This window comes from Diabrotica undecimpunctata, chromosome 11, assembly GCF_040954645.1.
Source record: "Diabrotica undecimpunctata isolate CICGRU chromosome 11, icDiaUnde3, whole genome shotgun sequence".
NCBI classification, from domain to species: Eukaryota; Metazoa; Arthropoda; class Insecta; order Coleoptera; family Chrysomelidae; genus Diabrotica; species Diabrotica undecimpunctata.
The window spans coordinates 28,368,649-28,394,060 of NC_092813.1; the positions used below are offsets into that span (position 1 = coordinate 28,368,649).

Consider the following 25,412-nt stretch of genomic DNA (forward strand, 5'->3'; position numbering starts at 1 on the left):
CTCCGCCTTTCTTTGTCCTTCCTCTAACTTCTCTATTATATCCTTACAATTCACGATTTTTATCTCATGACACAGTTCTCGTACGCCTTGTATCATATTTCCTATTAGTTGGTGCTCTGTTCGAATTCTTCCTTTTTCGAGTAACACCTTTATTCGAAATGTTCCCCGGTCTATGACGACCTCTCCAAGGTCTTCTGTGAAAAATCCTGGTACCGGATTATATATTTTATACGGTTCTGCCTTTATGGGTTTTAACATCGTTAAAAACATTATAGCTACTAGTATTTTCTTCCATCTTAGTGCTGCTGCCTTCTTCGGCTTTTTCTGTTTCTCTTCTTCCAGTCGTATTTGTTTATGTATGGGTCTTTTAGTCAGTTTCCCGTTTGCCTTTCTCACTGTTACTACTCTGGTTAATCCCTCCGCTCCAGGGTGTGTTTCTGTTACCCTCGCTAATGGCCATCTGCCTGGAGGTGTATCCTCTTCTTTAATTATAACTATTTCTTCTTCATTTATGTTAGCGTGCGCCTTATGCCATCTATTTCTCTGTTGTAGTTGGTGCAGGTATTCCTGTTTCCAAATTTTCCAGAAGTCTCTTTTTATTTTCTCCAATAATCTCCACCTCGTCGGCATCTTCAAATAAGTCGTAAGCTCTTCTTCCCGATTTGGTGATATAATTTCTCTCCCTATAAGAAAGTGAGCTGGTGTCAGGGCTATTTTCCCTTCAGGGTCTTCTGATGACCCACATAATGGTCTCGAGTTCATACATGCTTCTATTTGTGCCAGCACCGTACTCAATTCTTCATATGTTAGAACTGTTTCCCCGATGATTCTTTTCAAGTGATATTTCATTATTCGCACTGCGCTCTCCCATAATCCTCCGAAATGTGGTGCATATGCAGATATGACATGCCACTGGGTACCTAGTGCCAGTAATCCTTGTTTTATCTCGTCATCTATTTTTTGATTTTCTTTTTTCAACAAATTTGCTGTTCCTACGAATGTGGTTCCGTTATCGCTGTATACGTTGTTGCACTGTCCTCTGCGTGCCGTAAATCTCTTGAACGCTGCGATGAATGCATCCGTAGACATATCGCTTACTACCTCAAGGTGTACTGCCTTCGTTGACAGACACACAAATACTGAGATGTAGCCCTTATAGCTCCTCTGTCCTCTGCCTCTCGTGGTACTTATTTTTATTGGCCCGGCATAATCTATCCCTGTGTTAGTAAAGGGATGACTCGGGTTTACTCTGTCTTTCGGTAGATCTCCCATTAATTGTTGTGCTGCTTGGGTTTTATACCTCCTGCACCTTAAACATTTTGCTAGATGATCTTTCACGGTTCTTCTGCCGTTGATTATCCAGTATTTCCTTTTTATGTACTGTAGTGTTTGTTGTAATCCGCTATGTAGATTTCTTGCGTGACTATCTGTTATAAGTAACTTTGTTAATGCACTATTATTTGGCAAAATTATCGGATGTTTTTCTCCGTAATTTAGATTCGTGTGTCTCAGTCTTCCGGTGACTCTTAGAATTTCTTGTCTATCCAGGAATGGTACCAATGACGCTAATTTATTTTTCTTGTCTAATTGCTGTTTCTTCTTCAGCTTATTTATTTCTTGTTTGAAGTAGGCTTGCTGTGTGTGATTTATCACCTTTAATAGCGTTTCCTCTAATTCTTGGACTGTAAGCTGACTTTCTCCATTGTCCTTCTTATTTCTGCATTTGTCTGAAAATCTCCTACAATATGAAAGTACTCTTCTCATTCTTTCTAAATTTAAGAATCTCTCGCATATGTCCTCCTTTATCGTTGTCGTGTGCACCGTTATTTTCGTTTTGACTTCCTCCTCATTTGTCTCTGGTATTTCTTCTGATTCCTGCGTTAAAGTTTTGTTACTAGTCAGCCAAGTTGGTCCCTTCCACCATAGCTCTGCTTCTAATAATTCTGATGCGGTACTTCCACGTGAGAGGATGTCCGCTGGATTTTCCTTTGTGTCTACCTTATGCCAATTTTTCGGTCCTATAACGCGTCTTATTTCCTCTACTCTGTTGGCGACGAACATTTTCCACCTTTTTGATGATCCCCTTATCCAAGCCAGGGTTATCGTTGAGTCCGACCATGCATATACCTCAATGTTTTCCCTGTTCAATGCTTGTAGGGTTTTCTTCATTAAATTTGCTAGTAGTACCGCGGCACACAGCTCGAGCCTCGGTAACGTCGTTTTCCCTTTCAATGGTGCGACTTTCGATTTTGCTATCATTAGATTCGTTTTAATTTCTGGGCCTAATACCCTTGAGTAGATTACCGCTCCATATCCTTTCATAGACGCATCTGCAAATCCATGTAGTTCTACTCTGTTTATCTTGCTTAAGTTGTTCCACCTGGGCAATGTTATTTTCTCCAGATTTACTAATTGCGCCTGGTATGTATTCCACCTGCTTTGTTGGTTGCTAGTTAATTCTTTATCCCAACTGGTCTTTTGCTCCCATAATTCCTGTATGAACATTTTCGCCTGAATTACTACAGGTGCTATCCATCCCAGTGGGTCGTATAATTTTGCTACTTCTGACAGTACGTGTCTTTTCGTTATTTTCTTTGCCGTCGTTATCCCTATTTTGAATGTGATTATATCCTCTTTAGGTGACCAGTGTATCCCTAACGTTTTCCGTACTTCTTCTTGTTTGAATGCCTTGGAGTCTACGTTCCTCATATCCTCCGGTACGTTCTCCATTATTTTTTCTTCGTTGCTCAACCATTTTCTAAGAATGAAACCTCCTTTTCTGAACAGTTGTATTAATTCCTTTTGGGCTGTTTCTGCTTCCTGCACTGTCTCAGCTCCTCCTAGTATATCGTCTACATACATATTTTCTTTTACAATTTTCGATGCCAACGGGAACCTCGCTCCTTCTCCTCGTCTTCTTGTAATTGTTGTATTGTTCTTAACGCTAAAAAGGGTGCTGCGGCCGTGCCGTATGTCACCGGCGTTAAGTTATACTCTTGTATGTGGTCCTTTGTGTCCTTTCTCCACAAAATTTTTTGATATTTTTGGTCTTCTTCTGCCATTCTGATTTGTCTAAACATTTTTTCCAGATCCGCTGAGTATGCTACCTTATTGGATCTCCATCGTAATAGTATATTTGTCAAATCTTGTTGTAATTTCGGCCCTGTGTGCATAATATCATTCAGGCTTACTAGTCGAAAACTAATAGTCGAAAAATGAAGAGCAAGAGGTAGATGACCAAAAAGCCGAAATCTTAATGACGAACAGAAATATAATCGACTAATCAGACAATTAAGATCAGCGCTACATGATGCACGCAATGCCACATTTGAACACTACATTAGTACATTGTCTAAAGAAGATCATTCAGTATGGATAGCAACAAAAACACTTAAAGAGACCTGAACAACACAACCCACCAATTAAGAAAGATGACGTTAGTTGAGGAAGATAAGACCAGGAAAAAATGTCAACATTTTCAGAATACCAGATAATAATATTCAAGAAATAGAACACTGAAAACTTTTGTTTTTAACTGTACGCCCGTGAATAACTTACCATTTGTTAAATAACAGTTAATATTGCACATTTTTATTGTATATTTTTCATCTTTCAAGATAATTCTTATAGGGATATATTTATTTATAACATACGGTCTTATGGTCTTATTACGGCTTTAAGATTATACGACCTAAATTTATCTTGTACCGCACTGCTAATTGAGAATTATGTTTGTAATGCGATAAGAGGTCCGGATATACGAGACACCAGTGACTCATGCCGCACTAATAAAAATCCGACAGGAATGTGTATTTCTATAAAAAAAAATATGTAGATTAATTTGTTTTGTGTATTAATTTAGTTTAGTTAGAACAAGACTTGCAGTAAAAGATTTTTCTAAATATAGAATGTAAACCATATTTCCAATGCTTTGTGTAAGAGAACCAGTTTATATAAAACCAAAATCTCGATTAAAAAATTTGCAACCACTTACTCGCGATGAAACTTAACCCCATTAGGTATTGATTTTATAAGTGATAAAATGGGTCGACAAAAGACCAGTTTTAATCCTTACAACATTTAAACATAATAGTTGTATCTTGGTTTAATCAAATGAAAAGAAAAATTATACACAAGTACTAAAACGACAAACTATTCTCGATTATAACTTGGTGAAAAAGAGTGTTGATTTTAGTGATCAAGTGGCTTCTTACCAAAGCCCAATACGCAAAATTCTGAAATGGTACCGGAAAGTAGCAGTAAAATAATATTTAATACCTCATTTAATACCGCAGTAGTCAATGCTTGATTGCTAAATAATAGAAAACGTAAAAAAAGTGACAACCTATCCTTGAGTTCAGACTGGAGTTCGCGAAGGAATTTGCAAATAAAGAATTGTTGCAACCCTCACGACAAGTTACACCCAAAAATACCATCTCAGGCAAAGCGATGTAGATAATACAAAGAGAATAAAATGTACAAGATGTTACAAAATTTTAAGAAGAAGCATGTAATGTTTACCTCTTTAGGACTGTTGGACATAACATAAAGCTACTTACGATAGGTTTTATTAATTTATTAAGCTTTATAAGTATTGTATAAATTAACATTATTTCAGTTCACATGTAGTCCATGACCTAAGTCTATTGTCATGTATGGTTGTCATGTCACCGCTGTCACTTGAGGTTCCGTTTGCCAAGTGCAACGTTGCCAAGTATATCCGTACATGAAAACCATACATAACACGTCCCCTTTAATAAAAACAAAGTAAACAAAAATTAATTTACATAATATATCATAAGTACATAATTAACAATAATTCACAAATATATCAATAGGTAAATCTATCAGGAGGGCGAATGACTCTACCACTTCTGGAGGTTTTCAAACCAGGTGAAGTACTGTATGATGTAGAAGGTACATTAATGTCATTGATGGGTGATGTTATATTAGATGTTGAAGGTACATCAATATCTTTGATAGTCTTATTTGTTTTACAGTCTCTTGTATCATCAGGTACATCTGGACAAAGAACTGTTCTCATATTTCCCATACTTGTCCTTCCAGTAATCACAATATCATTTTCATGACTAGTTTTCACATATGCTTGCTCACAATTTGCATTTGCATGTTGCTGTGCTTCTGACCGTACAGGTCTAAGATAGTGTCTATTACGTCTATAATCAGTATCATTTACTTTAACCATGTAATCCCTTGATCCTTTCTTTGCCACAACCACTCCAGGGTTCCATTTCCTTTTATTTTCTTGAAGTAAAATTTGTTGTCCTGATTTTAATTCTGGTAACCTATTTGTTCCTTTGTCATAATATTGTTTTTGTTTTCTTTGATTTTCTCTCATTGTGTAAAATATCTTTTATTAGAATGTCTGGGCTTTAGAAATTCCATAGTGACTGGTAAGTTGGTTCTGAAATTTCTTCCAGTTAGCAACACACAAGGAGCAGGTAAATTTTGTTTTGGAGTTGTATTATAATCTAATACAGCTAGAAATGGATCTTTCTTAGTTTGTACAGATTTTGAAAACAAGTTTTTTATTGTTTGTATTGTTCTTTCCACCATGCCATTGCTACGAGGATATTGTGGACTTGATGTTGTTACTTCAATATTATATATACGGACAAAATTTAAAAATTCATGAGAGCTGAATGGAGGACCATTGTCAGAAAATATTTCACAAGGCAGTCCATTAATAGCAAACATATTTTTTAATTGTGTTACAACACTGCTAGCCGTTTTGTTCATTAGTTTATTAACAATTGCAAACTTCGAAAAATAATCAACCTCAACTAAAAAATCTTGTGAGGCTACTGTCATGAAATCAATACCAATTTTTTGCCAAGGTATTTCAGGTACATCATGTGATTTTAATGGCTCCCTATTGTTGCTCTTATAGCTCATTTGACAAGTCAGACAGTTCAGAACAATGTTTTCTATATCCTTCATCAATCCCGGATAATAAATTGCTTCTTGACCCTTTTTCTTACATGATACTACACCCTGATGAGACTGATGTATAACATCAAGAATGTCACCCTTCAATTCTTCAGGAATAATTAACCTTTTTTTATAAAACAATACATTATTTAATAAATACATATATATATATATATATATATATATATATATATATATATATATATATATATATATATATATATATATATATATATATATATATATATCATGTCTATCAGACCAGAAGTTTTTCACCTCAGAAGGTACAGAGCTTTTATGCTCAGGCCACCCATTTAAAACATAATATTTAACTTTTTGTAAAGATGGGTCAGTATCCATTGCACTTTGCAATTTTTTTTCATTTTCTTTTGATGTTGCTACAATAGAATACACTTTTAAATTATTTTCATCATCTATAAAATTAGTATTTATGGTTTTATTCAAATGATCTCTACTTAAATTGTCAGGAACTTTGAGATTTTTACCAGGAACATATTTTAGTGAAAATTTATATCTCATTAATTGCATTGCCAGTCTTTGGATCCTAGGTGACATTTCATCTAAAGGTTTTTTTAACAAACCTAAAAGAGGTCTGTGGTCTCTCTCTATTTCAAAATCTATGCCATAAAGATAGAATGAAAATCTTTCACATCCATACACTATACCAAGAAGCTCCTTTTTAATGTGGTTATACCTCCTTTGGGTTGGAGTTAATGACACTGATGCAAATTCAATTGGAAACCCATCTTGCGAGACCATGGCCCCCAAACCGTATGGGCTGGCATCAACAGAGAGTATGGTCTTTTTGTCAGGGTTAAAATAATGCAAAGTAGTGGCTGACGCCACAAGATTCTTTAGTTTATCAAAACATGCCTGTTCATTATGTCCCCAATGCCACTCATTTTTACTAGAAAGTAAACATCTTAGAGGACTAGTGTGTTCTGACAGGTTTGGTATAAATTTTGCAAGATATACTATACTTTTTTATTACTTGGTGGTGTCATTTTTGTAATAGCTTCTGTTTTATCATGATCAGGTGAAATGCCAATATTACTAATCTGATGACCTAAAAATTTCACTTTTGTTTGACAAAATTTAGATTTTCCTAAATTCAAAGTTAAGCCACTCTGTTTAATTTTTTCTAAAACACATTTCAAATTTTTATCATGTTCATTTTTAGAACATCCAAAAACCAAAATATCATCAAAATATGTTATTGTTCCTGATATACTATCTAAAAGTTCAGACATATATTTTTGAAAAATTTCAGGTGCACAGGTAAGGCCATATGGTAATCTCAGATATCTATAACGACCAAAAGGTGTAGTAAAAGTACATTAAAGTGAACTTTCATAATTCAAAGGCAACTGAAGAAAAGCAGATGATGCATCTAATAATGTGAAATAATTAGCCCCTGAAAGCTTAGCAAATAAAGTATCTTGAGTAGGAATTGGAAACCTTTCTCTTTTAACATATTTATTTAGATACACAGGATCCATACATATTCTAATATCAGATCCCTTATTTTTCGGAACAACCACAAACTACAATAGGATTTTGCCATTCTGTGGGTTCACTAACTGGTACAAAAAGGTTTTTACGTACCATATCATCAAGTTTATCTTTAACTTGGCTCCTTATAGCCAGTGGAATTTTTCGTGTCCCACTTATGAATGGCACTGCATCACTAGATAAAGTTATAATAAAATACCTGCTGTTGACCTTACCTACACCTGAAAAAATGCTCTTATAACTATTTATAATATGATTTGTTTCATTATCTATCATACTAACACGAGGCTGATTACAAACAATTTGAAAGTCTCTTGCTGCCTTTAGGCCTAATAGAGATTTTTGTTTATCATCATCTAAAATATAGAACAGACAATCTTTAAATATGTTCTTGAAAGAGCAAGGTATATAAATTTTACCAACAACATTAATAACATGTCCAGTATAGCTAGATAATGAACTATTAGTATTTTCAAACATTTTGTAATCAATATTTAAATTTTTAAAATCACTACTGCTCAATATATTGACTTCACTTCCAGTATCAACTTTTAAAATACTCTCTTTACCATTAATAATGATTTTTTGGAACCATTCTGAAGAGTTCGGATTAATTTCATTAACAGTCCACACTAGCACCTGTTCATCAGTTAAATCAGTGTCAGAATTGCTACAACTACTATCGTTATCATTGATTTCATGGACTTTGTTGTTATTATCCGGACAACATTTACGGTAGTGTCCTTTTTTGTTACACAAAGAACAATATCTGAAAAATACAGGACACTATATTACCCCTAATATGCTGAAGTCCACATTTATAACACTGAATATAATGGTTACCTGTATTTTTGTCAGTAACTTTGTGGCTTGTAGACTGCTCCTTCTCATACTTTGAACCATACCTTGACTGTCCTGTAGATCCAGGTCTGTTTTCTTCATTTTTTTTCTTCACAACACTAACACTTTCACTTTCTTTGGATATTTCACGTTGAGTAACAGCACTATTTTCCATAGCCCTACAGATGTCTATAGCTTGTGCTAGTTTTAAATCAGCACATTGTAATAATTTTTCTTGAATTCGTAGATCATGTCATCATCAAGTCTATGGACTACCTAAGTCTGACGTCACAATGGGCGGGGCTTAGAAGACCTTTCCAAACAAATCTCGTTTGCATGTGTTTCTCCCATAAGACTTTGGAAACGTTAGTTTTTTTTATATTTAAAAAAATAAATAAGGATTTTCAGTCAAGTAAGTGTATCAAAGTATTAAGATATTTACTATCAAAGTTCATATTTTGAGGTTATATTGTGTGGGATTAAAACTTTAATTATTTTTTTCTTTATTTCAAGATATTTTGTTGTCATTTTATCAGGGTTATTTTATATTGTAAATCAATAAATCATTGAATTTATTTATGAAGTTGAAAAATATTTAAATTAATGTTTTATTCTTTTTAGGTGTCAGTGATTCGATCCCCTAAAAGACTAAAGATATTCGTTTTCTCCTAGTTTAAGTAGTGAATAAGGACTTTTAGTTTTAATATAATATTCTGTGGAAATCTTTCTATTAAATTGCTATAGTGAGTACTTAAAAAAATGTTTTTTGAATGTTGTAATGAATGTTGAAAATTGCAATAGTTTTTCAAGTTTATTTTTTAGATTTGAGCATATAATGGCTAGTAAACATGTGTTGAAGATATCCAGTATTACTGAATTTTTCAGTAATGACAACAAAATTATACGAAAGGGTGAAAATGCCCTTGAATCAAATCATGTGAAAAAAATGTTGTTTGACCCTGATTTATTAATCATTAAGGGAGAAGTATTTGCAAGTATGAAAGACAAAACTTATAATGAGGTAAGTTAACGATTTTTAAGTTTAGATGTGGGAATCTAAGTACTTAATTTTATCATTGCAGATTATGTTGAATAAATCATGGCAAATTACTGCTGCAAATTGTTCCTGTCCTAGGGGTATTAAATGCCATCATATAGCCACTATAGCTCTCTTTGGACATTACAATATATCAATTACTGATAAAACATGTACGTGGAACATTCCTGTCCAAAGTAAGACAGAAACTAAAACTGCAGAAGCACTATATCCTTCCAGGCCATATCAAGCCCTTAATAGAAAAATGTCATCCAATGAATTAGAACAATTAAAGATCAAATTAAGTAGTTTTGGTAATACTGTGGGATTCACTTGGCTTTTACAGGAAGAAAAGCAAGAGGCCGAAAGTATTGATATTTCATTAATTGAAGATATCATTTATTCAGAGGAAATGAAAATTTCAACAGATAAAAATTCTCATTTTCTAAAATGTTGTCGAATAAATGATGCAACGATAAAGAAAATAGTACATGAGACAACAGGCCAGGTACTCAATGAAAAATGGTTTCTTGCCAGAAAATATAGAATTACTTCTAGCAACTTTGGCTCCATTATTTCTTGTTGCAAGAGAAATAAGTATCCAGAAAGTTTATTTAAAACACTTATTGGTATGTACTGTTACATTTCTATTATTTTATTATTTGCAATCAAATACAATGCTTAAATTCTGAAGGTTTTCCATCAGATTCTATTTCAATTAATTGTTTGCATATGTCTAAAAATGGTAATGGAGATTAACTGAACTGTTGATATGTTTTAAGAATGTACACTATTATTTATAATAAACACATTTTGTTTGCTTTCATATCTAGCTAAAGTAAAATATTTTTTTATCATTTTTAGGGGCTTATAATTTGGATGGCATCAAATCAATTCAGTGGGGAAGAACACACGAAAAGAGTGGTATAGAGTATCTCAGAAATACACTGAATTTGGATGTGCAGCCTACATGTATTTGGCTGACAAAGTCAGGCTTATTAGGAGCTAGTCCAGATGGTTTAATTGGTGATTATGGCATTGTAGAAGTTAAGTGTCCATATACATTTCGGAATGAAAAATTATCTGAAAAGTTGAAAAATTCAGATAAATATATAATATCATATAATGATCAGGATGAAGTATTAATTAATACTGAACATAACTACTACCACCAAATTCAAGGCTGCCTGCATATTTTTGGACGACAAAATTGTTATTTATGTATATGGACGTTGAAGGAGATAATTACAGTTATAATAGAAAAAGATTTGACCTGGGCCCCAAATATTGATCTGTTAGAAAATTTTTATTTGGCTCATTATTTGCCAAAATTGTTGAATGAATGACTGGTTATTTTTAACTGTACATTATGTTTTACATAATATACAGTAGACTCCCTCTATAACGAGAACTGAAATGACAGACTAATTACCTCGTTATAAGCCGATCTCGTTATATCAGACAATAATAATACTGTGCATACATATGAATCTGTAGTTTTCTAAACCATTAACTTCCTATAGTGAAGCCATTCGGAGCAATATAAGATGCTAATAAATATTGTTTGAATGGCGTTTTTGAAAAAAAGTTATTTACTTTTATTGTCAATGAAATATATTAAAACATAAAAGAGTTGTTTACTTTTATTATCAATGATATACGTTAAAACAAAAAATCTGTACTTATATTTGTTTTCAACTACATAATGTATAAAGCGTATTTTCAAGGATAACATAAACTATTGCTTCTGCAGTATCATTCTATCATATTTTCTAAAGATGTGAAACAGTTGTATTTATTCATTGTAAAGAAGTTTATTGCGGGCTGCAGTTAAGTTTATTGAGGGGCTGTTTGAAAAGGTATTTATTTATAGCCACGACCCGACCAAAAACGTAAAAAACACGTTTTTGAATCTTATTTTCTCTCGTTATAACCAAATTTGCCTCGCTATAGACGGTTATAGTTCAATAGAAATTTCACGGGACATCTAATGTATCTCGTTATAAGCGAAACCTCGTAATAACCGTGTTCGTTATAGAGGGAGTATACTGTATATATATATATATATATATATATATATATATATATATATATATATATATATATATATATATATATATATATATATATATATATTGTTATGATGTGTTGTTTTGTTTGAATGATGAGCAATGAGTATTTTTAATAATATAATATATAGGGTTTTTATCGCGGTTCTCAAAGAATTAGTTTGTAAGTACTTTTTTAAATTATCTTTATTATAACTACTATGAAACACACATATATATCTACCTAGTCAATGTAAATTTAAAATAAACTATCTTTAAATTGATATTCTTATAAAACTAATTAAATTCTATAGACAATGTAAAATTTAAACAAACTATCTTCAAAATTGAAACTGTTATGACACTAACTAAATTATATTAACAAAATTTTGTACCTTTCTTTCACTGAATGCCTAAATGAACTGTTTTCCACTATATAGATTCTAATCACCACTGAATGTCTTCGTACTTCGGTTATCCTTGTTTTTGGTGAAATTACTTTTTCCAATTATCAGCTTCTACCAATTTAAGATATATTTTTCTTCACCAGCATTTATAAACCACCAATCAAACCAGCAAACACCATTTATATTTATTCTTCTTTTCAATATACCAATATCCAATTATTATAAGTTGATTTATACTAATCTCCAATCATAATATAATTTTAATTCCTTCCAATGTCCATCCAATATTCTTCTAATATACTTTTATAATCTTCAATAATTATTTGTGTATAATTATAAATGTGCATTAAATATATGCATAATTTTTAATCTTCATTTAACTCACTATATTAAACAATTGGACTATCTCCAACTAACTTTCATATTTCTTACTAAACTGCTTGACTGACTTACTAAAACTGTGAACAATTGACTTCACTAACTAATTGTGTCTATCTTCTACTAACTTTCATAATAAACTGGCCTGACTTCTGACTAAAAACTCCCTCTTGAATCCAAATCACGGGTATTTATATCTTTTTGGATGCTCCAGAACCATCTGGTAAGAAATCATGTTCTCTTTAGTTCTATTAAATACATGTCTGAATTTTCTGGAACAAACCATTTCGCAAACATGGCCATCTCCGGTGATCCAGAGAATTCCATTCTTTTCTATTAATAATTTTGTTGACATTTAGGCTTTTCAGATCAGAATAAACATTTAAATCATTAAATATATATAAATTAAACATTTTAAACTAACATTATTATTATAACCCCACTTATATTCGTATTATGATTAATTTCTATCTGTCAATTTACTGTATAGTTGGTTGCCTATGCACATGGCTCACTTAAATATATTTACAACATTAAAATACAACTTTTTACACTTATTATATGCTAATTTATTAAAAATGCCCTCACATAAATATATTTTTTTTAAATTCTCTAGTATATAACTTCTTAAAATAATCAAATACTTTTTTATATCTAATATTATGTAGTATATAACTTATAAATTATTTTCTATAAACCCCAATCGTCACAATATATATATATATATATATATATATATATATATATATATATATATATATATATATATATATATATATATATATATATATATATATATATATATATATATATATCATCCACAAGGTTCAGTACTGGGTTGTCTACTTTTCCTTATCTTTATAAATGACATCACTAACTTAAAAATCGATGGAAACATTTCTCTTTGCTAATGATACCAGTATTACCAGGAGGAACTCTAATATTGCAACTCTTCATGCAATTATAACTTCTGATCTACTTAAAATAAAAACCTGGCAGACTAATTTACTCTCTGTTAACATGGATAAGACAATAGCCTTATCCTATAAAAGAGCTCTTCAACTGTTGCTTCTTAATAACAGCCAGAGCAGTATCGTTAATTCTGTAAAATTTCTTGGTATTTTTATAGACAGCAACCTTAAATTCATATTGATTTGTTAAGTAGGAAATTAGCCTCGGCCTCATGCAATAAGATCTCTTTTGGTTCTTCGATATGGCCTTTCTTTTTAGGGTTCTAGTACAGCTACCCAATCTAATGTTGTTTTTAAATTACAAAAAAGAGTAATAACATCTGTTTGGCCTCAGAAGAACAATACATTGCAGAAACTACTTCAAAAATCACGAGATTTAAACTCTTCCCTGTTTATATATTCTGTAAACTGTTAGCTTAATTCGTAAACACCTACATGTTTTTCCAGCAAGACCTAATCATGACTACTCCACCAGAAATTCAAGCTTTGATGTGTATTTACGTATCTTGTCCACTGAGCTAGTTAAGAAATCTATATTATATTCTCCAAAAATATACAACCGTCTCTCTCTCTCTCTCTCAAACTACAACTTCTTTCCTTAAGTTCCGTAAATTGACAAAAGCCTATCTATCTGAAAGACCATATTATTCAGTGGAAGAGTTTCTTAACGAATAACTAAGAAATTACAGTATGTTTAGGTACAAGCAACTAATGTATTTTTATATATCTATTTGGGTATGTGTTGCTGCAACTTAAACTTATTCATAAACTAGTTCATAAGGTTTTATTATGCAATTTAGTAATGGATTGTATATTCTATTATCTTATATTTTGTGATATTGACAATTTATGTAATTTTAGTAAATGTTAATTGTTATTTTTTGGCTTTTTGTAAGCTTTGTTCATAAAGTTGTACAATTTTCAGTGACAATAAAGCATATTTCTATTATATAATAACACTCTATTGATACTGATTAGAGTACAGGAAGTTAATAAATTTGTCTTCCTAGACCATATATTTGGCCATTTAATTCAACAAAGTGATAGCAGCTTTTGCTAATAGAGATTTACAGCAGAAATAATCCTACTTTCGTTGAATATTCATCATTCACCTATCTCTTTTGAATTTCAGTGTGAATCATGTACTGTATGTTTTTATAGAGATTTCCATGTGATGAACATCCTAGAAGTTATAAGTTTTCTTTCTCAATTTAATTGCGATAATTTGTTTAAAATCTCTTGATGATAAAATCTAAGTTTCTTGATGATATTTTCAATATTTTTTACCAACTTATATGCTTAACAATCGATCTTTATGTCCCTGTTAAAAAGTATCCAACAAAGAAATTTCCGGTTTGGTTTTCTCCAGATCTCAAAGTTATTCAGAAAGTTCACAAAGAATATCTTAGAACTCAATACCCCACTCTCTTTAATGAGTTTTCTGTATCTCTAAATGTAAATGCTTAAAATAACAATGTTGTTGTTGGTAATAAAAATAATAGCAAACCTAATATACCATAATGTATATATTCAGGCTATTGAGGGGGTTCAACATAAATTCCTAAGATTTATTTCATTTAAGGGTCACCATACAGCTGACGAAATCAATTACTCTAACATTGAAACTTCTCTTAACATCACAACTCTTCAGGTCAGATGCATGCACAGGGGTCTAACTATGCTGTCCTTATTTATTACACTCACATAGTTTCAGTCCACAATTGTTATCCTCCATGTCCCTTTTAGGCAAACCAAGCTTATCAAACCAAGCTTATCAAACCTTTCCAAATTACCCACCATTGATCAAACTATTGTATTGTTGCATTTTCTATTTATTATTACGATAAATTTTAATAGCAAAAGTTGGTTATTTTTTCTATATTACTAAATGTAAATTTTGATCAACAGAATCAACTGGCTGTTCCATTGTATTTCAATTTTTTTTTATTTAACAATAAATGTATAGTTGTGTGGACATTACTGCTGTAACATTATTTCTTTTGTTGCTTATATTAATTATTTTTATTGATAAATTGTGAGAAAATCAATTTATTTTTATATATAAATTTTATAACATTAATAAACTTTTCAAAGAGTAAATAGTGTTTCATTAAGTATATACAATACAAGGGTTTGCACTGTGAAAAAAAACTCAGGATGAATTTAAAAAAATATATTTAATATACCAAAAATTTAAATAATTCATTATTGTTGTAAACAATGTAATTATCTGCTCTACACAAGAAGCAACTGCAGTAGCATAGCAGTAGGTAGATTTTAAAATTATATCCGTGGTTTGAAGACAATTTGGAATAAGTGACAATATATTTCATGTTAAAAGAGATCAAATGGTAAAATTTAATAAAACATATTAGGAATTGATCATCAAATAATTTTTGTATTACAACAAAGCTAGCATGTCATAAATTTGTTTAACAGTTGATTTGTAAAGATATATTTATACCTTCAAGAGTTAAAGCTATAAGAAACATTGAAGATTCAAAACCAAGTTAAAAAAACATTTGTTGTTAAATATAAAGCAATTTTTAAAAGACACAGTTTAATAATTTTTATTTGTTAGAATTGTATAAACATTATTATTGTATTTTTTATACTCTATAAACATAATGTTACTTGGAGTTAATACATCAACACATAAATATTTCTTTAAAAGTTTACACTTCAAAAGGCCCAAGTACAAAATTTAATTGATGTCACAGATCCAAATTTATCTTTCACCATCTACATTCACTTTTTATTTTCACAAGAATAAATGTTACACCCTCTTACTAACACCAATAAAGTACTTTATGAGTAATATTCCTCAACTTCATTAATAAGAGGGTATTGAAAATTCGTTAAAGCAGCACATAACTGAAATATCACGGTTATTTGAGACATGTAAAAATTTGCAATTTGCTGCAATATATTGTAACACTTTATTCTTCGGATCGCCCTCTCAACATGTATCCTAGCTTTTGCTATGGTTTCTGTTTCATACACCTGTTCCTCTGTAAACTGAGGGGTACTTAGAAAAGGAGGAATATTTAAGTGTACCCCCTCAGGCAATAAATCTTTAATTAAGAAACCTTTATCCGCTAGAATAACATCACCATAGGTCATTGGGTCTAGAATGCCACAGTTTTTAACAATTTGTTTATCAGAAGTGGATCCAGGATAGGCAATGCTGACATATGTGATGACACCATTTGGTGCTACTCCTACAAGAACCTTCCAGGTGTTATGATGCTTATAAGAACTATATGTTAATTTTTGTTTTCCATGCTAGTGGGAGTAACTGAGTACACTTCTGTACAATCTAAGATGATTCTACAATTTCTAAATGATGAAAATGCAGTTGGAAGGCATGCTTGATTTTTTTTCTTGAGGGAACCTTTTCCATTAGTTGTGTTCAAGATAGTGGCTGCATAATTATTAAAAAGGGGAAATGTCAAGGTTGCCAATAGCAACTAATAATTAATCTGTATCATCTCTGTGTGTGTCAAGCGAGAATAAAAAAGTCAGATCTTGAAATTCATTTTGTATAATTTTAATATAAGAATTTTTTACATTACGAATAGATAAATCATCACATCATATCTAAGAAAAAGAACAAACAAACATTGGTCCTTCGAGCCGGATATTTGTGCTATTCCACGCCATACAACCTACAAGATCAGCCGACAACGTTGAACGAGACAGTCGCAGAAATACATCGAGTGCTCCTTTGCCCCAGGCTTCAAGTCAAGTATACAATCCGATTGAACACATACTGACGATTTCACTGGACGGGACATCGAATCATCAAAAATCAGGGAAGTGAGCTTTTGTTCCTTACTTATCTGCCTTTCATTTCAATTTTCTAACTTAGACTTCTTCAATCTTGAAATTTATTGTTCATTGTTAGTTTACTTTGACACATAATAGTTAAAACATTTAAATTTGAATTAAAATGGGGGATTTGCCTACGTTAAAAAAGATCAGAGCATCTCTTAAAGTGCGATTAACCTCATTTATTAAATTCATTGATAGGGACTCAACCCACGGTGAGATGAATGAGCCCACTCGCGCTGAAATTGAATTGCGCATCGAAAACGCGAATAGTATTCATACTCAATATCAAGAAACCCAATTAAAAATAGAAAGTTTACTGGACGCAATAACTGAGGAAGAAATAAATTACAGAGAAACGTTCGAAACATCATTTTATTCAGTTATAATTAAGGCAAAACAACTGTTGACAACAACCTCAGCTAGTGCCTCCAGTACATCTAGTCCTACTAGTGAACATTTTGCATTCAATCATACATATACAACCTCCAATATAAAACTTCCTTCTATTGAATTGCCAAAATTCAGTGGCAACATAGAAGAATGGTTAGATTTTCATAACTTATTTGATTCGTTAGTTATAAAAAATAATAGTATATCTGAAATACAAAAATTACATTATTTAAGAGCATGCATAACAGGTTCTGCTGAGAGAGTCATTGCTTCTATACCTCTCTCTGCTTCTAATTTTACTGTTACATGGAATCTTTTGGTTGAGAGATATTCTAACAAGGAATTGTTGTTGCATAACCATATTAAAGCCATCTTCAATTTAAAGGCAATCAATAAAGAAGGTTCATTTTCAATCAGAAATTTAATTGATAAATTTTGTAGCAATCTTAGAGCTTTGGAGGCATTAAAACAACCAGTCGAACATTGAGATGCCCTTCTCAAATATATTCTTTTGGAAAAATTAGATTCTGAATCTGTGAAAGAATGGGTGAAGGCCAACAATGGTAAAGTCAGTCAAGTTTCGGACCTCATATATTTCCTAAAAACGAAGGCAGATACTCTAGAAAGATATAATCTAAATAAACCCAATATTCAAGGGACTTCTGTCAATAATCATGTCAAATTCAGACACAACAGTACTAAGGCTCTTGTAAGTACAAAATCTTCTTTTCTTTCTTGTCCTTTATGCAACCAGCAACACAAACTGGTTCACTGTAGTCAATTTCATTCATTAGACATTCCTGCCCGTATCAATAAAGTACGTAGATTTAAATTATGCTTGAATTGTCTGCATTCTGGACATCAACAAGCTACGTGAAAATATGGCGAATGTAAGAAATGTAACCAGAAACATCATACTCTTCTCCATGAATTTATTGAAAATCCATTGTCTCAGTTTAATGATCAAGTAGTTGCTTCTCAAAGTAGCCCTCAGACACTTTCTAATACTTCTCAAAATCAACAAATCCTTCTATCAACGGTTGTTGTCCAAGTTCGTGACCATTTAGGGGTTGCTCATAATTGTAGAGCTCTTTTAGATAGTGGAGCTCAATCTAATTTTATCACATTAAGTTTAGTTGATTTGCTGGGTATTTCAAGGGAGCAGGTTAATCGGGTATCGCTCATGTTTCTTCTAAAATAAATCACAAATGTAATATTGTTATTAACTCTTTACAATCTATATATTCTTTCCCCCTAGAGTGTTTAATCATTCCACAAATATGTGGACAACTTCCAGTTTGTCAAATTGATGCATCTTCGTTGCCCATACCTGCAAATATTCGTTTATCAGACCCAAATTTTCATACTCCTTCGGAAGTAAATATTCTGATCAGTGCTAGTATTTTTTGGGACCTGCTATGTGTGGGTCAGGTCAAGTTAGGTCCTGAAAAACCCATACTTCAGAAAACTAGATTAGGGTGGATCATTTCTGGTCCTTTAATAAATACCAGGGTGAATAGTCAGCAATCTACCATATGTGGATTATCACACAATATCGAAACTGACGACCTTTCTAGGTTTTGGGAGATTGAGGAGTGCTCAGGTACTAAACTTCAGTCTCCAGAAGAGTTATTGTGCGAGGAGCACTTCAAATCAACCTTTAGGAGAAATTTGGATGGTCCGTTCATTGTGTCCATTCCTTTTAAGTCACAGGTTGACTCTTTGGGAGAATCCAGATCAATAGCTCAAAGAAGGTTCTATAGCTTAGAAAACGGCTTCTTAATGATCCTATCATGAAGGAGCAGTATGTTGCATTTATGGAGGAATACTTGTCTTTAGGCCACATGTCAAGAGTTACTGATTGTACTTTGCCAGTACATAGTTATTACTTTCCTCATCGCGGGGTGATGAAGCAGGACAGTCTCACTACAAAACTCAGAGTAGTGTTTGATGGTTCCTGTCCGTCATCATCTGGTCATTCGCTCAACGATCTTCAGATGGTAGGTCCCGTCATGCAGAATGATTTGATATCTATCCTGTTGAGATTTAGAAGGTATCCATTTGTTGCATCTGCGGACATTGCCAAAATGTACCGCCAAATTCTTATTGATGATACTCAACGGTGTCTCCAAAGAATCTTATGGAGAAATCATCCGAAAGATCCTCTTCATTCATATGAATTAAATACAGTTACTTATGGCTCTACGTCAAGTAGTTATCTAGCCACTAGATGTCTCTATCAGCTATTATTAGAGCATTCTGATACATTCCCTCAAGCTTCTAAAATCATAGCTGAAGACTTCTATGTTGACGACTTGTTAACTGGTTCTGATTCGTTAGAGGACTTAATCCTTAATTGTAAACAAGTCTCTGAAATTCTTTCAAAAGGTTGCTTCCCACTTAGAAAGTGGACGTCAAACAATTCTTCATTTCTTAAGTCCATCCAGGAATCTATTTCATTAGACACTCCCTTCCTTTTTGGTGCCAATGAAAACACAAAGACACTTGGGTTACAATGGTGCCCTAGTTTAGATTCATTGTCCTATTCTATTGATTCAAATGTTACTCCCAAAATTATCACTAAAAGATCAATACTTTCTGGTATTGCTCAAATATTCGACCCTTTAGGTCTCTTAAGTCCATCAATCATTAAAGTCAAAATCCTTATGCAACTCCTTTGGTTAGAGAAATTAGACTGGGATGAAGGAGTGCCATTGCATATTCAGTCTGAGTGGTTATCTTTCAGAGATCAGTTGCATGAGTTGAATAAATTGCAAATTCAAAGAAATGTAGTTCTCCCTAATTCTGTTCTTATTGAAATGCACGGATTCTGTGACGCAAGCGAAGTTGCTTATGGCGCAGCCATATATATTCGCAGTGTTGATAAAAAGGGTAACATTTTTATAAATTTACTTTGTGCTAAAAGCAAAGTAGCACCTGTAAAGAAGCTGAGCATACCTCGCCTGGAACTTAGCGGAGCTTTGATCTTATCACGTCTTTCTAAAATGGTTATTACTTCTTTGAATATTCAGTTCAATAAGATTTTTCTGTGGTCTGACTCAACCATTACCTTGGGCTGGATAAAAACTTCGTCACATGTACTAAAAACTTTCGTTGGTAATCGTGTTTCAGAAATTCAGTCCAACACAGATCCCGAAAATTGGAGACATGTACCTACGGATTGTAATCCTGCTGATTTACTCTCTCGAGGAATTGAACCTCAGGTTCTAAGCTCTTGTTCATTTTGGTGGCACGGCCCATCATTCTTGCTAGATTCTCCTAAAACTTGGCCAGTTCAAGTATCTTTTGATAAAGAAAAACTTCCAGAGTTTAAAACTATTAGCAACCAATTTATGATAGTTTCGTCTAGTCCATTATTTGCTTTTGAAAAATATTCGAGTTTTTCAACCTTGGTAAGGTCAGTGGCTTACTCTTTGCGTTTCTACTACAATTCTCAACGAAAGAACAGGGCCACTCGTGTTTTGGGGCATTTAACCACGCAGAAGGTTAACAATTCTACCCTTACTCTAGTTAAGTTGGTACAAGCTGAAGGTTTCCCATCTGAGATTCAGTGCTTAAGAAGAGGTAATGCAGTTTCTTCTAAAAGCAGAATCTTATCACTTAATCCCTTTTTAGATCCAGAAGGATTACTCAGGGTCGGTGGTAGATTAAGTAATTCAAACTTTTCTTATCAAAAGAAACATCCTATTCTAATTCAATCTAATCATAAGTTTACTATTCTATTTTTCCGTCAAGAGCATTTCAAGCTGTGCCATGCAGGACCTCAACATCTCCTAGCTCACGTGCGTGAGAAATATTGGCCTTTACATGGAAAATCATTGGATAGGAGAACGGTTCGCGAATGCTTGCGTTACTTTCGCTTCAATCCCGATCAAGTTAATCCCATCATGGGAGATCTTTCCCAATCAAGAGTCACCCCCTCATTTCCATTTGCTGTTACAGGAGTTGATTATGCTGGTCCATTTGCCCTCAGAACTAGTCGTCATAGGGGTGCTTCTTCATATAAAGGTTATATTAGTTTATTTGTTTGCCTATCGACAAAGGCCATTCATTTAGAGGTGGTAACGGATCTTTCCACCGAAACCTTTATGGCGGCAATAAAACGATTTATAGCTAGAAGGGGCAAACCATGTCAGATGATGAGTGATAACGGAACCACATTTGTGGGTGCCAACAATTCTTTGTTGGAATTGGGTAAATTTTTGAAAACCAATGGTAATAAATTCCCTGATATGTGTGCTAAATCTGATATAAATTGGAAGTTCATACCGGCTCATTCTCCTCATTTTGGCGGTCTCTGGGAGGCTGGAGTCAAATCGGTGAAGGCTAACCTCAAACGAGTTATGACAGATACGAAATTAGATTACGAAAGATTTGTTACATTACTAACTCAGATTTAAGGAGTATTAAATTCTCGTCCTTTGAGTGCATTGTCTTCTAACCCTTCTGATCTTTTGCCTTTGACACCAGCTCACTTCCTCATTGGAAGAGCCATGGATTCCGTTCCAGAAATAAATCTATCAAACTCATCCATTACCAGTTTGTCTAGATTCCAGCAGTTGCAGCAACTTCGCCATCATTTTTTGAAACGTTGTTCTCTGGAATACATCTCCGAATTGCAAGAACGGAAGAAATGGAAAGTCAACCAATCTAAAATTCAGACTGACACACTCGTCCTCATCAAAGAAAGAAATTTACCTCCTTTAAACTGGTGTCTTGGGCGCGTAGAAGTTTTGCATCCCGGCGCTGATGGAGTTACACGAGTGGTTACCATAAGAACTTCAAAAGGACTTATAAAGCGAGCTGTTACAAACATTTGTCCACTTCCGGTTCCTAGTGATCAAAGTGAAGGTGCAATCACGTCTTAAGTTCTAGAACTGTTAATGCGTCTTAGTTAAAGAACATTTGTTTGATTTTGAAACTTAAAAGTTTATAATAATTATTGAAGATGTATTTGTTTATTTTTTATTGCATGTAATGCATTTCCTCATTTACTTGCTTACCTGTTAAATTGAAAGCGATCCTTTCAAGGTGGGGGGCATGTTCAAGATAGTGGCTGCATAATTATTAAAAAGGGGAAATGTCAAGGTTGCCAATAGCAACTAATAATTAATCTGTATCATCTCTGTGTGTGTCAAGCGAGAATAAAAAAGTCAGATCTTGAAATTAATTTTGTATAATTTTAATATAAGAATTTTTCACATTACGAATAGATAAATCATCACATCATATCTAAGAAAAAGAACAAACAAACAAGTTGTTTAAATAAAATTTCATGCAAGGCATATATCCATGTCATCACAATATTAGTGACAGTCGCTGTACTGCAATTAAACCTAATTGCCAAATCTTCATGTGGTAAATTTAACCTTAATTTCATCAGTGTCATTAGCATTTGGTCAATTTTGGGTAAAATTTTTACTTGTCAGTTTGCGTAATAATTTAACTCAAAACCTTCCATAGTTTCAAATAATGTTAAGTACAGAGCACTGGTTGGTATTCCTGTATACATTAAAATATGAGCATCATTATTTTTAATTTGTTCAAAACTAAACCGACATGACAGATTTTTTAATTTTTCACTTAATTGATTTACTTCTTCTTTAAGAAAGTAATTTTCCGCCCCTACAGATGCATTACTTCTTTCTGGTAGAGATACAGCCACTTTTTCTGTGTGGATTGATTTGGATGGACCTGGTTCAGGACTATTTGTTGATGGTCAATATCAACTGAAGATGAAGTTGTCCCTTCATCTAATGAGGAATTTATTTGCTGAGCCTGTCTTTTGCTAAAAAAAATATTCCTATTATATTAAGATATTCATTTAAATCAGATTTAAGCTTACCGTTTTTCTGGAGTAGAGAACACAAATTTTCTCTTTATGTTATGCTCAAAAATTGTAGGTCCATTTTTCCTATCTTGATCCACAAAATGACAACTACAAACTAACGAGTACTTAGATGGTTCTCTATCTTGCCTCCTGAAAACAGACCAAAATAAAGTTATTAATTTTAGCCTAACATACAAATAGCACAATTACATTTTAAATTATCTTTAAAAATCATGACAGAGACTTAGTATAAATCTGAAAAGACAATCACAGAATATCTAAAATATAAGCAATATTAAAACAAACTAATAAGTACTTTTACCTAATGAGATTGATCCACTTCTGCTTCTCTGAAATTTTCGAAGGGAATACAAAAAATTTGCATCTTTTTTGCTCACTGTAATGTTTACAGTTTGGAACGAAGCACATAACCATTTTACTAATAATGGGATGGATGTAATAATAAAATAACAGTCCTATCCTTATAAAAACGAATATCTAAAGTACTTTTGGGATAAAATCCACCTAAAAAAAAAATAAAAAATAAATTTCAATTTTTTTAATTTTGTAAACAAATTCAAAGATTTATTGATTAATTTTGAAATAATCGGATAAAAACAACAACAAAATACCTTGAAATAAACCAAAAATAATTAAAGTTTTAATCCCACAGAATACAACCTCAAAATATGAACTTTGACAGTAAATATCTTAATACTTTGATACTCTTACCTCACAAATTCACGAACAACCTATAAAACCAATCGCACAGAATAGATATTTGGTAGCGAAAATCCTTATTTATTTTTTTAAATATCAAAAAACTCAACGTTTCCAAAGTCTTACGGGAGAAACACATGCAAACGAGATTTGTTTGGAAAGGTTTTCAAAATCCCCACCCATTGTGACGTCAGGACTTAGGTAGTCCATTGTCATGTGTGGATGCCATGTCACCGCTGTCACTTGAGGTTCCGTTTGCCAAGTGCAACGTTGCCAAGGATATCCGTACATGAAAACCATACATAACAGACTAGTAAAAAGGCCGATAGAAAAGTTAAAAAAGTTAAAACATACTCTGAAGAATGTGATGGCAAAACTGCAATATGTCTAGTGTGCTTCAATTAATCACATTAAAAAACAATTTTACTTATACAGGAACTATTATTGAGCAAAAACGTATTGTGACTCAAGTGGCCTTATAGTATTGGAAGTCGTAAGTTGATAGTTTCTAGTAGAACGTTTTTATTGTTAATTACCTCCGTAAAAGTGAGTTATAGTATTTATAAAAAAATGGATGTAAATAATATATATATATATATATATATATATATATATATATATATATATATATATATATATATATATATATATATAAGAAGCTTATTACACATTACACACACACGTTACACACATTACTTACACATTTTATATCTTTGACTGCTACATATCTTTTTAAGGTAACCAACTTATAATAACTTTTCCATGGATGTTTGGTTTTTCATATTGTTTTTTTTTAGATGAACTGATGATGCTTCTTGGTTAAGAAGCGAAACGTCTTGTCTTTTATTTCTCCACTTTGACCGAAAAACCCACCAGTCTTCGAGTGTTCCTTAGCTTATATTAGATTGACGGTCGTACTCCTTTTCTCGATATATATATATATATATATATATATATATATATATATATATATATATATATATATATATATATATATCTATAAATGTTTTGCATACCTAGATTACCATTTTTTTGTTATAAATCGAACATAACGAGAGGTGGTGTTATAGAGAGATAGAAAATAATCGAATAAGAGGAAAAAGTTAATATAATATTCAATTGTTATAGGTTTCAGTTTATCCAGCGTCAGAAAAATCGCTAAAGAAGGTCGTGAGGTTGAAAATGGAGAAACTTCCTGATTCTTCATACCTAATAAACGACAAAAAAAGTCCTCCAGCTAGATCCATGTGATCAAAGTATATTACGGAGACAAATATATGATTTTTATCGTTGCGATAAACACGTTTCCACAATTAATAAAATTCACCAAAAATTTGTAAATGAATTGAATTATGCAGGAAGTAGAGAAAGTATGAGGATGGAATTTCACAAATTTAGGTTTCGTTGGAAAAAACAGAAACATGTTGATAGAGAAACACTAAATTAGACATT

The 25,412-nt window shown here is 32.4% G+C and overlaps 2 protein-coding genes and 1 long non-coding RNA gene across 3 annotated transcripts; 2 read left to right on the plus strand and 1 right to left on the minus strand.

The window, feature by feature from the left end:
• The first annotated feature begins 17,117 nt into the window (after positions 1-17,117).
• Positions 17,118-17,876, plus strand: LOC140452825 (uncharacterized). The gene is made up of 2 exons (XM_072547157.1): positions 17,118-17,569; positions 17,624-17,876. Exons 1-2 carry the CDS (start codon positions 17,118-17,120, stop codon positions 17,874-17,876), a joined length of 705 nt encoding a protein of 234 aa, XP_072403258.1.
• A 1,306-nt stretch (positions 17,877-19,182) lies between these two features.
• Positions 19,183-21,810, plus strand: LOC140452826 (uncharacterized). Its single transcript, XM_072547158.1, has one exon. The coding sequence runs from the start codon at positions 19,183-19,185 to the stop codon at positions 21,808-21,810; it is 2,628 nt and encodes an 875-aa protein (XP_072403259.1).
• Positions 21,811-23,269: 1,459 nt separating this feature from the next.
• LOC140452915 (uncharacterized) lies at positions 23,270-24,024 on the minus strand. Its single transcript, XR_011952246.1, has 3 exons — positions 23,973-24,024; positions 23,563-23,765; positions 23,270-23,390 (listed from the first exon to the last, which is right to left on the minus strand). It is a non-coding gene; the product is annotated as an uncharacterized lncRNA (long non-coding RNA).
• Positions 24,025-25,412: the final 1,388 nt, after the last annotated feature.